The sequence below is a fragment of the Stegostoma tigrinum genome, chromosome 10, assembly GCF_030684315.1.
Source record: "Stegostoma tigrinum isolate sSteTig4 chromosome 10, sSteTig4.hap1, whole genome shotgun sequence".
NCBI classification, from domain to species: domain Eukaryota; kingdom Metazoa; phylum Chordata; class Chondrichthyes; order Orectolobiformes; family Stegostomatidae; genus Stegostoma; species Stegostoma tigrinum.
In genome coordinates, this window is record NC_081363.1 from 31,058,168 (window position 1) to 31,071,059 (window position 12,892).

At 41.0% G+C, this 12,892-nt stretch overlaps 1 protein-coding gene across 1 annotated transcript in view; it reads right to left on the reverse strand.

Annotated features, from left to right (window-relative positions):
* The window catches only part of lrrc9 (leucine rich repeat containing 9), a 187,430-nt gene that overhangs the window by 154,898 nt on the left and 19,640 nt on the right, over window positions 1-12,892 (reverse strand). The window contains exons 6-7 of the mRNA XM_048538501.2: window positions 9,529-9,599; window positions 4,173-4,355 (exon numbers count right to left, since the gene is read on the reverse strand). Coding sequence (XP_048394458.1) covers window positions 4,173-4,355; window positions 9,529-9,599 — 254 coding nt within the window. The remainder of the gene's footprint in view (window positions 1-4,172; window positions 4,356-9,528; window positions 9,600-12,892) is intronic.

Below are 12,892 nucleotides of genomic sequence, written 5' to 3' on the forward strand. Positions count from 1 at the left end.
ATTGCTGTGGACCTGGAGGTCACATGTAGGCCAGACCAGGTAAGGATGGTAGTTTCCTTCCCTAAAGGGCATTAGTGAACCAGATGGGTTTTTCCTGACAATTGATAATAGGTTTACCATCATCATTAGATCCTTCATTCATGTTATTTTACTGAATTCAAATTCTACCATCTGCCACCATGGGATTTGAACCTGGGTCTCCAGGACATTATCTGGGTCTCTGGATTAATAGTCCAGTGATAATACCACTAGGTCATCGCCTCCCCATATTTGGAACAAAAGAGAATATGGAAGGTGTGATAGAGTTTATGAAGAATTTAGATAAAGTAGCAAAACAAAAGCATCACATTAGCTGATGATTCAGAGGTGAGGGTACAGATTTAATTTGTTTCAGCAAGCGATTGAGGGTGTTGTGCAGATGTTCTTTTTTAAAGTAGTGAGCGCTTAGAATGCGGAACTCTCTGCCCACAACGTCACTTAAAATGGAGACATTCAATTAGTGCAGAAGGAAAGTGGGCAAGCACTTAAGGGAAATAAAATTATAGAGTGGATAATGGCATTGACTGGATTATTCTACAGAAAGTTGATGTTTTTCTAATTACCAAATGACTCCCTTTCATGCTCGAATAACTTTAAATGCAGGTTTGTCTGACTGTTAGATTGAGCCTATTTTACAACAATTAGTTATAGCATCATGTGTAATGATCACTGATTAATTGTAGTCAATAATATCAAAGGAAGTGAGCATTTGTGGCTGCATTTTTGTTGACAAATAAGGAAGGCCACAAGGTTCAATTCATACACAAGGTTCCACTTTTTATGGATTGCTTGTATACAGGACACTTTGAAGCTTCGTTTTGATGCCACAGAGTTTTAAATTTGCTTAAATTTGGGATTTAAGAATGCTTCTTAAAAAAATGTTATTTTAACGTATACAACAGGCCTATACACATACATTCAGAGATAGCAAGAACTGCAGATGCAGAATTCAGGGACAACACATTGTGGAGCTGGAGGAACACAGCAGGCCAGGCAGCATCAGAGGAGCAGGAAAGTTGACATTTCGGGTTGATATTTCTTCTGAAATGAGGAAGGGGAAGGGAGCTGGGAAATAAATAGAGAGGAGAGGTGGGACTGGGGAAGATAGGTGGGATGGTGATAGGTGAGTGCAGGTAGGGAGTGGTGGGGATTGATCAGTTGGATGGGAGGGATGGATAGGTGGGAGAGAAGATGGACAGGTTGTGTCTGGGCAAGGAAGCAGGAATGAGAGGGAGGTTTGGATACAGGATGAGGCCGGGGTGGGGAGCTTTTAAATCTGGTGAAATCCATGTTTAGGCCACCAGGCTGTAGGTTCCTGAGGTGGAATATAAAGTGCTGCTCCTCCAGTTTGTGGGTGGTGTCGTTGTGACACTGGAGGAGGCTCAGGGTAAATGTCACCCAGGGAGTGAGAAGCAGAGTTAAAATGGTTGGCGACTGGGAAGTGTTGTCACTTGTCACGTACAGATCACAAATGCTCTATGAAACGGCCTCCAAGTCTATGTTTCATCTCACCGATAGAGAGGAGGCCATATCGGGAGCAGTGGATTCGGTAGACCAAGTTGACAGATGTACAAGTGAACTCCTGCCTGATATGAAAGGTTTGTTTTGGGCCTTGAATGGAGGTGAGGGGGGAGGTGTAGGGACAGGTGTAGCACTTACTGCAGTTGTAGGGAAAGGTGCCGGAGTGTAGAGGGGCTATTGGCGAGTGGCCGAGGGAGTGGTGGAGAGAGAGCGATCCCTATGAAAAGCAGATAGGGGTGGGGAGGGAAACATCTCTTTGGTTGTGGAATCAGGTTGTAGGTGGTGGAAATGACAGAAAAAGATATGCTGGATGCAGAGATTGATAGGGGGATATGTGAGGACAAGGGGGATTCTGTCTTCATTTTTGTTGGGGGAAGGGGGTGTGAGAGCAGAAGTGCAGGAAACACAAGAGATGCAGTTGATGGCATTTTCGATCACCAAAGTGAGGATGTTATGGTCTTTGAAATAAGAGGACATTCGGGACGTTTGGGACTGAAACACTCAATTTTGACAACTGATGCAGTGGAGGTGGAGGGAGGAATTGGGAGTAGGAGATCACACACCCTCCCACCAGAAACTACACCTCCTCTCACCCACTGTCCTGCAAAAATGTGATCCCCTACTCCACTGTCTCATTACCTTAGTAAGGGACTATAAATACAGTAAAGTGACGGGTCAAAAAATCAATAAAAGTAATGCTTCCACAAATGGCTAACAACTTATACACAGTCAGTCTGTCAAAAGAGGAAGTGATATCAGTATGATGACCCTCAATGTTTAGACACCAATCGGTGGCTGATCACGTGGGGTTTGTGCATTGGCAGGACAAGAGGTCAGAGATGCCTGAAACCATGCACAGAGGTAAAGGCTACTAAAGGCTAATAAGAATTAACAGCCAGGTGTGCAGCAGAAAAAGGGGGAGAAAGACAGACTTCCATCAACAAAACAAACAAGAATCAAGGGCCCAGTCAGTCCAAAGTCGCAGACTAAATTTCAGTACTGATATGGTTCATCCAACTGTCTTTAAGTATTACTCTTTAATACTCTTCATGACAAATTTAATATACTCTGTGAAAACTCCAGAGGATTCCCAGCAGCGGATGCAGATCAGCTGCCTGCTGAATGGAGGTAGGCAGCCAATCTAAATAATCTTGCTGGTGATAAAGTGGCTCCCATCACATGAGGGGGGAATACTCTTTCACGGAGGTAGCATGCTTGCAGTGCGATAGCATTGATTATTGAATCTAGAGGCACCATGCTATAAGGAGCAATGTTGTACTCTCTCGAGGCTCAACCTGCCTCAGCAAAGCCCACCTCTCACAGTGGGGCTACCAGGACTTCAGAGCTGCCATTCCTCTGATTTGCCTAGCAGTATCTACTTCTCTTTCTGCCATCCTTAATTAAACAGCAAGCCTGGTGGCTGCCAATGAGGAGGCCAGTAAAATTGTTGAACCAGTCTCAATGCCAGAAAGTGTGGGTTCAGGACATTGATTTTTTCACAAAACCCATGATACAATCCTACCCTATAATATATTGTGGTATTACATAATTTTAGATTCACAATCACAAGAAAATAACGAACAGTGAAGGGAAAGTATATCAGAGATGATGGGAACTGCAGATGCTGGAGAATCCAAGATAACAAAGTGTGGGGCCTTCAGATGAAGGTCTCGGCCCGAAACATCAGCTTTTGTGCTCGTAAGATGCTACTTGGCCTGCTGTGTTCATCCAGCCCCACATTATGTTATCAGGGAAAGTATATCAGTTGCTTTGCTGTGGTATAGACCTATTCTCATATTCTTCTCAATATGTGTTTCACTTGGTGTTCATAATTAAACACATTTAACAAAGGAACAAGAAGTTGATTTTCTCATCATAGCAGTGTGAAAGTCTATGTTGTATGCAGAAAACGAAAAAAAGAGACAAAATCCATCATGTTGAGTTTTTTATTGTGCAGAACATAAACAGCTCCAGCAGGCCAGAAAGTAAGTGCGAAAAACTCGTTTGAAATATGCAGGAGATTCACTAATATATTTAAATAATTTAAGAGCACTGTTGAATCATTTGATACATCTACTTTCATTGTTAAATGTGGTTGATATTGCAGGTGGATGTAAGGTTGCTATTAACTGAAAACATCAGACCAGTGGATTTTTAAAAAAACTAAAACACAAGAATCTTTTAGAAATTTGAGGCCATTTCAATCAACATCAACAAAATGGCACTTTTCTTTGGACACAAATAAACGGCAAAAGTAATATTTCTGTGCCTCAATTTCATGTGAGGTACAAAAGTTACGTACAATTTATTGGGGGAGTGCAAATTCAGTCCTAAGAATACTCAATTTTGGAGGTACAATAATGTAAGGTGGAAAAGATAAACAGGAAAGGATGTATGTTGTAATACATTAGGAGAAGGAGGACCAGACAAAGGGCAAAATATATTTTCATTATGAAGCTATAAGTATATGGGGGTTGATAAACCACGTGATTACTAGAAAACAAAACTCTTTATTGCATCTGCAGTCAAAATGCTATTTTGAAAATTTCCCTGTCGTGCAAAGAAAAGGAGAAATACTCTAGTGAAAATCAGGTTATTAAACACTTCATTACCTCAGCAAAGTCCTTGGCCTGTTTACTAGACACGTCGTAAGTGTCCAGTCTCAAGAGCTTTGGCATGTGGTATACTACATGTGTCATGTAGTTTGATAGAAGAGTCACAGGATTTGGAGCATATTGAGGATCTTTTAGACTTAATATTTGAAGCTCAGGTAGTCTTGCTAAATTAGTGAGTTCCTAGAGAAACAAATCACAAAGAACAAAAATTCTTTAAGAAGTCTGATGTAATGCTTCTCGTAGCTTTAGCATTCGAAAAAGTACTGGTACATTTAATTTGTTAACAATAATTTTGTGACACACAGCTGTAAAAGTTATAAAAGGTATTCTACAAAATACATTAGTTACAACTATTTTCTGGGATCATTCTTTTTTTTAAACTGCTGGGCATTAAATGTGCCATCACAATTCAGTTACTTCCAAGGCCAAAAGAAACAAAAATCAAGCGGTATGATAACGTAGACAGGCAATTCACTGACACCCAACCATAAAACTAAAAAGACTAATTGCACAAGCCAGATGTAGTAATTCAACACAAGGCTAAACAAGGGAACTTATTCTTATATGCTGTATGCATGATTAAGTAAAATGAAAGAATGATACACCTATTGAGCAATTCTTTATGTTTCACAGAAATCTCAAAAGCAATGGATACACATGAATTATTTTAAAATTTAGTGAGTGTTATTATAGGCAAAATCCCACAAGTGGCAATGTGCCAAGTGATGCAATCATTTAACCAATTTGTTGCCACTGGATAAGAAAGCGATGCTTTCTAAGATTCAGGGTGAACCTCCTCCTCCTGCTTGATCTGTGGCATGGAATAATATCTACTCAGTTACCATAATAGGCAAATGACAGCTCAGTTTAACATCTTGCCAAAAGGACAAGATCTTTGCCATTGCAGCAGAAGGGAGCTGGCGGTGTAGTGGTAATATCACTGGACTACTAATCCAGAAACTGGATTATGGTTGGAGGCTTCAGTTCAAATCTCCCATGGTAGATGGTGGAATTTAAATCCAATTAGTAATAAATCTGGAATATAAAGCTAGGTTTAGTGAAGATGACTGTGACAACCATTTCTGCAAAAACATCTAGATGACTAACATCCTTTCAGGGAAGGGAATTTGTCATCCTTACTTTGTCTGGTCTACAAGAGGCTCAAATCCACAGCAACTGGTTGACTCTTAACTACATTCTGAAATGGGAAATAAGCCACTCAATTCAAAGGCTACTAGGGATCGGCAACAAATGACAACCTTGCTGCTCCCACCCACGTCTTCCATCATTTTTTTTAAACATTCAATATTGTAAAAGAGTATCAGCTGAGATCATGAGTTCCAATTCATAGAGCATAGCTTGACCTTGACAACATTTAGTACAAAGACTAAATTTCTACCAAATGAACCACATTTACTGTTGATTCGATATAAAGTGCTGTTCTTAAAAAAGTCTTATGTAGAAATATAATGGCACTTTCTATAGATATACGTTTCCACATTGCTGCCAGAGCTCAAAACATTTTTTTTCAGATGTCACCAGTGTTCAAGTCTGACTATCAGGTAGTTTTCCAATAAAGTCCAGCTCTTATCATCTGAACACAGCAGCATGTGAAAATAAAAGATTACAGTACATTCAACTGAGTTGAATAAATTAAGCTGGGAAACTTTGAGGTTTGTGGTAAATGGCAATTGTTTAGAAGCATACATCAAAATCATGTTGTTTTTTATAAGATCAGACTTTTCATTTTTTTAAAGCCTCAAAATACCATAAAGGCATATTTTCTCCTATCTTCCCACATATTTTGCTGACTGAGAAGGCATTCAATTTAAATCCAATCCTCTGCCTATACTATGCAACAAATGGCTGTCCCGAAATTTGTGACAGTAACAGAATGATGCATTCATTGTAACAGAGTAGATCCTCCAGTGATTTTATCTCTATATTTTTGACCTGGTTTTAGCTTTAATCATTAATTTTCTTGGCTTCTAATCAGCTTTAGCTTAATGACAGCACCTTCACTTCATGATTTCAGAGACTAATTCCGGAGTCCTGGTGCAAAGTCTTCAGGAAGTACTACTTCTTGTGCCATATTTTCATTAAGACATTAAGATAAGATTCCATGTAACCTTTCACCAATTAATGCGATGCAGGTATTCAATGTAGAATAGAGGCATTTCTTTGATTATTCCTGATGCGCTGACTGTCCAGCACATTGGATGTCCTAAGGTCATGAAAGCTGTCATATAAATCCTCCTATGAGGAAATTTCTAAACATTATGCATCAATTCCAAATTTAATAGTGAACCCATGTAAACACTATCTGAATCTATTAAGTCCTGGTACACATATTGTTCAATATCACACAAATAACTGGAATTATTTTTCAGGCATTTAAGCTGCCATCTTATTTGCTTTATAATGATCTGTACTACAGACAAAGATGCGCAAATATAGACATAAACGTGGGAATTAGGAAGTTGCTTCAAAGGTGAAACATTTTCAAAAAATATTTCCCCCTCTCTAAATATATTAAGTAGCATCAACTCGATATACTTGACTTCTCGGTACAAAATATAATTGCCTGAAAACATTTGGATTTATTCATTTCAATACACGTCTTTTTCAGTGCAAATCATAATGACTGTCAAACAATCCCTCTGGCAGTAAAACTGAACCAGTATGGAGTTACATTCCTTCAGATTTCACTAATAGATGAAATATTTAAATAAAAAAAATTTCTTTCCATCACTTTAATAATCTCTTAATATAAAGCTTTGTTTTCCTTGCTTAATTCCCCTTTTTGAATTCAATGTCAATTTACGAACAATGTTTAAATTTACACTTTCTGGTTCAGACATTTTGGATTAGATTAGATTAGATTCCCTACAGTGTGGAAACAGGCCCTTTGGCCCAACAAGTCCACACCACTCCTTGAAGAATCCCACCCAGACCCATCCCCCTATAACCCACACACCCCTGAACACTACGGGCAATTTAGCATGACCAATCCACCTAGCCTGCACATCTTTGGACTGTAGGAGGAAACCGGAGCACCTGGAGGAAACCCACGCAGACACAGGGAGAATGTGCAAACTCCACACAGACAGTCGCCCGAGGTGGGAATCGAACCCCGATCCCTGGCGCTGTGAGAATGCAGTGCTCACCACTGAGCCACTGTGACCCCCTCATTTTAGGCTCATTGAAACATTCTTCAATCTGATTGGTCAAAGAGATGCACAAATACCTTGGCTGGAGTTCAGATAGTTGATTTAGTAATAGAAACATGTAGTTGCAGCTATGCTGTATATCAAAAATCACAAGTCGTAACCAAATACAGAGAGCTGAGTTATCACAACAAATACAATCGGCTACAAGTCAATTCTTGAGGGCCATTGCAAGGATTGTGTGGCAAGGATTAATAGGTAATTAAAACAAACCCCAGGAAATTCAAATGTAATGCAGTCCACATTTTAAAGTCTTACACTTGGCACTTATTTTTAAGGCTGAATCTGATAATAAATGTGAGCAGGAATAGGCTATTCACTTCCTGAAGCATGCTGCATCATTCAAAATGATTATGGTTGATCACAACTCAGGAATATGCTCCCACTTTCTCCCCTTAGCCATTGACTCTTCAGCACGAAGAACCATATCTAAAGTCTGCTCGACAACATTCAATGTTTTGGCCTCAACTGTTTTCAGTGGCAGAGAATTACACAGGCTCACCACTCTCAGTAAAGAATTTCTCCTCATCTCAGTCATAAATGGACTCTCCTGTATTCTTAAACCCATCTCGGTTCCCCCAGTTGACAGTCGATTCGTTAAACACAATTGCATGGACACACTTGATAGAGGACAGGCTAGCTGGACTGAAATTGGACTTGGTGACTCAGGGACTCGAGGACAAAGTAGAGGATTAAGCGGGTAGTAAGTTTGAAGCAATATAAAGATCGGAGGGATTAATAAACCCCGATTTTAATGATGGTGTGTATTTGAAGATTTTAAAAGATGGCCTGGAACCCCAATGATTAAAATTATAAATATGAAACTCCCAGTGGGAAATAATTATGATGAAATTTTAAATTGGGCCATGACAGCTGAGGCAAACTCAGAAAAAGGGGGGAACTCAAGCAGTAGGAAAGGGGTCATAGCCAAGGAATATAGGCAGAGGGAGGGCAAAAGATGTTTAAATTGCTGAAGGCCAGACCACTTTACAAAGGGCATTTGGACAAAAGTGGGAGATAAGAAAGGACAGGGACTCTGGGACCAAGCGACCTGCAGCCAAACCCCTTGGACAAGGACACTGGCAATGGTGCCCACAACGTCAGGCTTATATCTGCCCATGCTGGGAGCTATGGTGCCAGCACCTGTCATCCAGGTCTTGGTGGATGACTTGAAAATATCTGCTATCCCAATGTTAGATAGTGGCCCTTTGCTGGGGACTGGGAAAGGGACCCAAGAACATTTATTGACACGCTGTTAGGAGGCCAGCATTGCACAACGTTAATAGATACAGCAGCATCTATATTGATTACCAACTTGAATTTGCCCCTTTCCTCCTTAACAACTAAAATTAGAGGAGTTGGAGCTAGATTAAGTGAAGTTCAAATTTTCAACTTTCCAACTGCCTTCTTTGCTGTTAATGGTGCAACAGCTGCTGAAGGCTGCACACAGCTTCAGTCAGTTGTTTTCCAAATACATATGATCTAATGGCTTCCAGATAAATAAACCATGGTATGAAACAGAAGGATTGTAGAATGAAAACATTTCATCAATAAGCATTTACTTACTGTACTACGTCTGGATAGGATTCATCGGCTTATAACCAAAAGGTCCAACTTCTGCAAGCTAAACCTATTTTCTCACTACTCCAGCTGACAATTACTAGTGATTAGAGGTGAAGTGAATCTTCTGCTTTGTTCTGTTACAGATTTAACAGTCATTCTTCATATTCTACCAGTTTGGTAACTTAATGATCGATACAATCTGGCACAGCCTAATGGATTCTGCTCCAAATCATATAACATACAGCAAAAACAGTAAGACAAGTTTAGATCATGAACATAGTAAATCAATATTATTTTAATCCTGTGGGTTTTTTTCAGGATTGTTTTAACTGCATGATCATTGATATTTAAAAATGTGCAATACTCTATTTCTAGCTTTCCTTTGCATGAAGAATTCAATAGAATTACTGTAAACCACATAGACAGGGAACAGTCCACTTGAACAAACAGCAATATAGTGTCTGTATTACCAAAATCCATCCTTCAAGCAACAACATTAAAACCAGAAAAATACAGATAAAGAGTTATGGATGCAAATAGAGTATGAGATGTAAAATAAGTACCTTAAAGGAGGAAATTCTGTTTCCAGAAAGGTTCAGCCATTCTAACTGAACATTGGAGTCTAAAGAGTCAGCTGAAATTTAAAACATTGTTGTTTCAGGATTACATAAACAATTATTATATTCCAATCTTTAAAATAGCATTTGCTAAAAATTTAATTAAAACATGATTCAGTGCAAAAACATAAAGCAGGTTTTAACTGTGGCAGTAATTCAAAATATTTTATACTCAATAAATTAGACAATAATAAGATAATAGGACAAAGGAACAGAAGAAGGCCATTCACCCCATTGAGACTGCTCTGCCTCAATGTATTGTGGCTGATATGTTAATCATCAACTCTACTTTACTGTCTTTTCCTTACAACTCTCAATTTCCTTACTGATTAAAATCTGTCTATCTCAGCCTTGAATATACTTAACAATCCAGCCTCAGGAGCCCTCTGTGATAAAGAATTTCGTAGGGTCACTATGAGAGAAAAAAAACTCCTTATTTGTCTCAAATGTGCAATTTCTTATCGTGAGATTATGCCCTCTGGTCCTGGACTCTCCAACGAGGGGAGACAATCTTTTTACAAATACCCTGTCACATTCCCTGAGAATCTTCTGTGTTTCAACAAAGTGACCTCTCAAACGTCTAAATTCCAACAATCACAGGCCCAACATACCTCCTTGTCAGGCAATTCCTTCATACCTCGTATCAGCTTAGAGAACCTTGTCTGGACTGCCTTCAATGCCAATATATCTTTCCTTGGACAAGGTACCAAACTCTCTTCCAGCTGCGATCTGACTGATGCCTTTTATAGTGTTAGCAAAACTTCCCTATTTTTCTCACAAGGTGATACTGGATATCTGAAACAAAGACAGAAAATACTGGAGACACTCAGCAGGTGTGGTAGCATTCCTAGAGGGAGAAACAGTTAACCTACCTCATTCCTTTTGACATAAAGGTCAATATTCCATTAGCCTTTCTTGTTATCCACTGAACTTGGATGCTGGCTTTTTGTGATTTATATACAAGAACCTTCAAATCTGTTGTGTAGCTTTCTGCAGACTTTTTCCATATAAATAACATCAGCTCTTTTATTCTTCCTGCCATAACAAATAATCTCACATTTCCCTACATTATATTCCATTTGGCAAGTATTTGCTCATTAACTTTACCTATCTATATCCCTCTGCAGACTTTGTGTCATCCTCACTACATGACTTCCCACCTATTTTTGTCATCAGTAAACTTGGCTATAAATCACAATGAAGTTTAACAGCTGTTATTTAAAAGGCAAATGTGGTAGTTAATTTATATGAAACAAAATCCAACAAACTAACAGCAGTTAGTCTGTTTGTTCACAATGTTGCTTGAGAGAGGACTGTCAGCCAAGAACCAAAATTAACTCCCTGTTTATCTTCAAGCAAGATAATATAATCTCTAATATCAACTTTAACAGAAAAGCATCAGTATTACACTATACTTCCTATTGTAATATCCTGATTTCTACTGAGTTATTGAACTCAAACCCTTTTATGAAACTCCAATCCTCAAATTTTTGATTTATGGATAACAGTGTACGTGATGGCCCAATGGTTTTATCACTAGACTATTAATCCAGAAATCCAGCTGATGTTCTGGGGACCCGGGTTTGAATCCCACCTTGGCAGATGGTGGAATTGGAATTCCAAAAAAATTAAGAGTCTACTGATCGCCATGAAATCGTTGCAGATTGTCAGATAAACCCATCTGGTTCACTAATACGCTTTAGCGGAGGAAATCTACCACCCTCACCTGGTCTGGCCTACATGTGACCCCAGACCCACAGCTTTCCCCCCACAGTGATCGAGAACGCCCTTGACCGCGTCTCCCGTATTTCCTGCAACACATCCCTCACACCCCGCCCCCACCACAACCGCCCAAAGAGGATCCCCCTCGTTCTCACACACCACCCTACCAACCTCCAGATACAACACATCATCCTCCGACACTTCCGCCATCTACAATCCGACCCCACCACCCAAGACATTTTTCCATCCCCACCCCTGTCTGCTTTCCGGAGAGACCACTCTCTCCGTGACTCCCTTGTTCGCTCCACACTGCCCTCCAACCCCACCACACCCGGCACCTTCCCCTGCAACCGCAGGAAATGCTACACTTGCCCCCACACCTCCTCCCTCACCCCTATCCCAGGCCCCAAGATGACATTCCACATTAAGCAGAGGTTCACCTGCACATCTGCCAATGTGGTATACTGCATGCACTGTACCCGGTGTGGCTTCCTCTACATTGGGGAAACCAAGCGGAGGCTTGGAGACCGCTTTGCAGAACACCTCCGCTCAGTTCGCAACAAACAACTGCACCTCCCAGTCGCAAACCATTTCCACTCCCCCTCCCATTCTCTAGATGACATGTCCATCATGGGCCTCCTGCACTGCCACAATGATGCCACCCGAAGGTTGCAGGAACAGCAACTCATATTCCGCCTGGGAACCCTGCAGCCTAATGGTATCAATGTGGACTTCACCAGTTTCAAAATCTCCCCTTCCCCTACTGCATCCCTAAACCAGCCCAGTTCGTCCCCTCCCCCCACTGCACCACACAACCAGCCCAGCTCTTCCCCCCCACCCACTGCATCCCAAAACCAGTCCAACCTGTCTCTGCCTCCCTAACCGGTTCTTCCTCTCACCCATCCCTTCCTCCCACCCCAAGCCGCACCCCCAGCTACCTACTAACCTCATCCCACCTCCTTGACCTGTCCGTCTTCCCTGGACTGACCTATCCCCTCCCTACCTCCCCACCTATACTCTCTCCACCTATCTTCTTTTCTCTCCATCTTCGGTCCGCCTCCCCCTCTCTCCCTATTTATTCCAGTTCCCTCTCCCCATCCCCGTCTCTGATGAAGGATCTAGGCCCGAAACGTCAGCTTTTGTGCTCCTGAGATGCTGCTTGGCCTGCTGTGTTCATCCAGCCTCACATTTTATCATCTTGGAATTCTCCAGCATCTGCAGTTCCCATTATCTCAGAAACTGGGAATACTGTGGCTAGTAACTCATTTCTTGAGTCCTCAAAGACTGCCCATCTACAAGGCACAAGTCAGGAGTATGACAAAATACTCCGCACTCTCCTGGATGAGTGCAGCCCCAACAGCACTCAAGAAGCTTGACATCATCCAGGACAAAGCAGCCCACCTGGTTGGCACTACATCCACAAACATTCACTCCCTCCACGACCAACACTCAGTAGCAGCAGTGTGTACTATCTACAAAATGCGCTGCGGAAATTCACCAAAGATCCTCAGACAGCACCTTCCAAACCCACGACCACTTCCATCTTGAAGGACAAGGTCAGCAGACATATGGGAAAACCATCACCTCC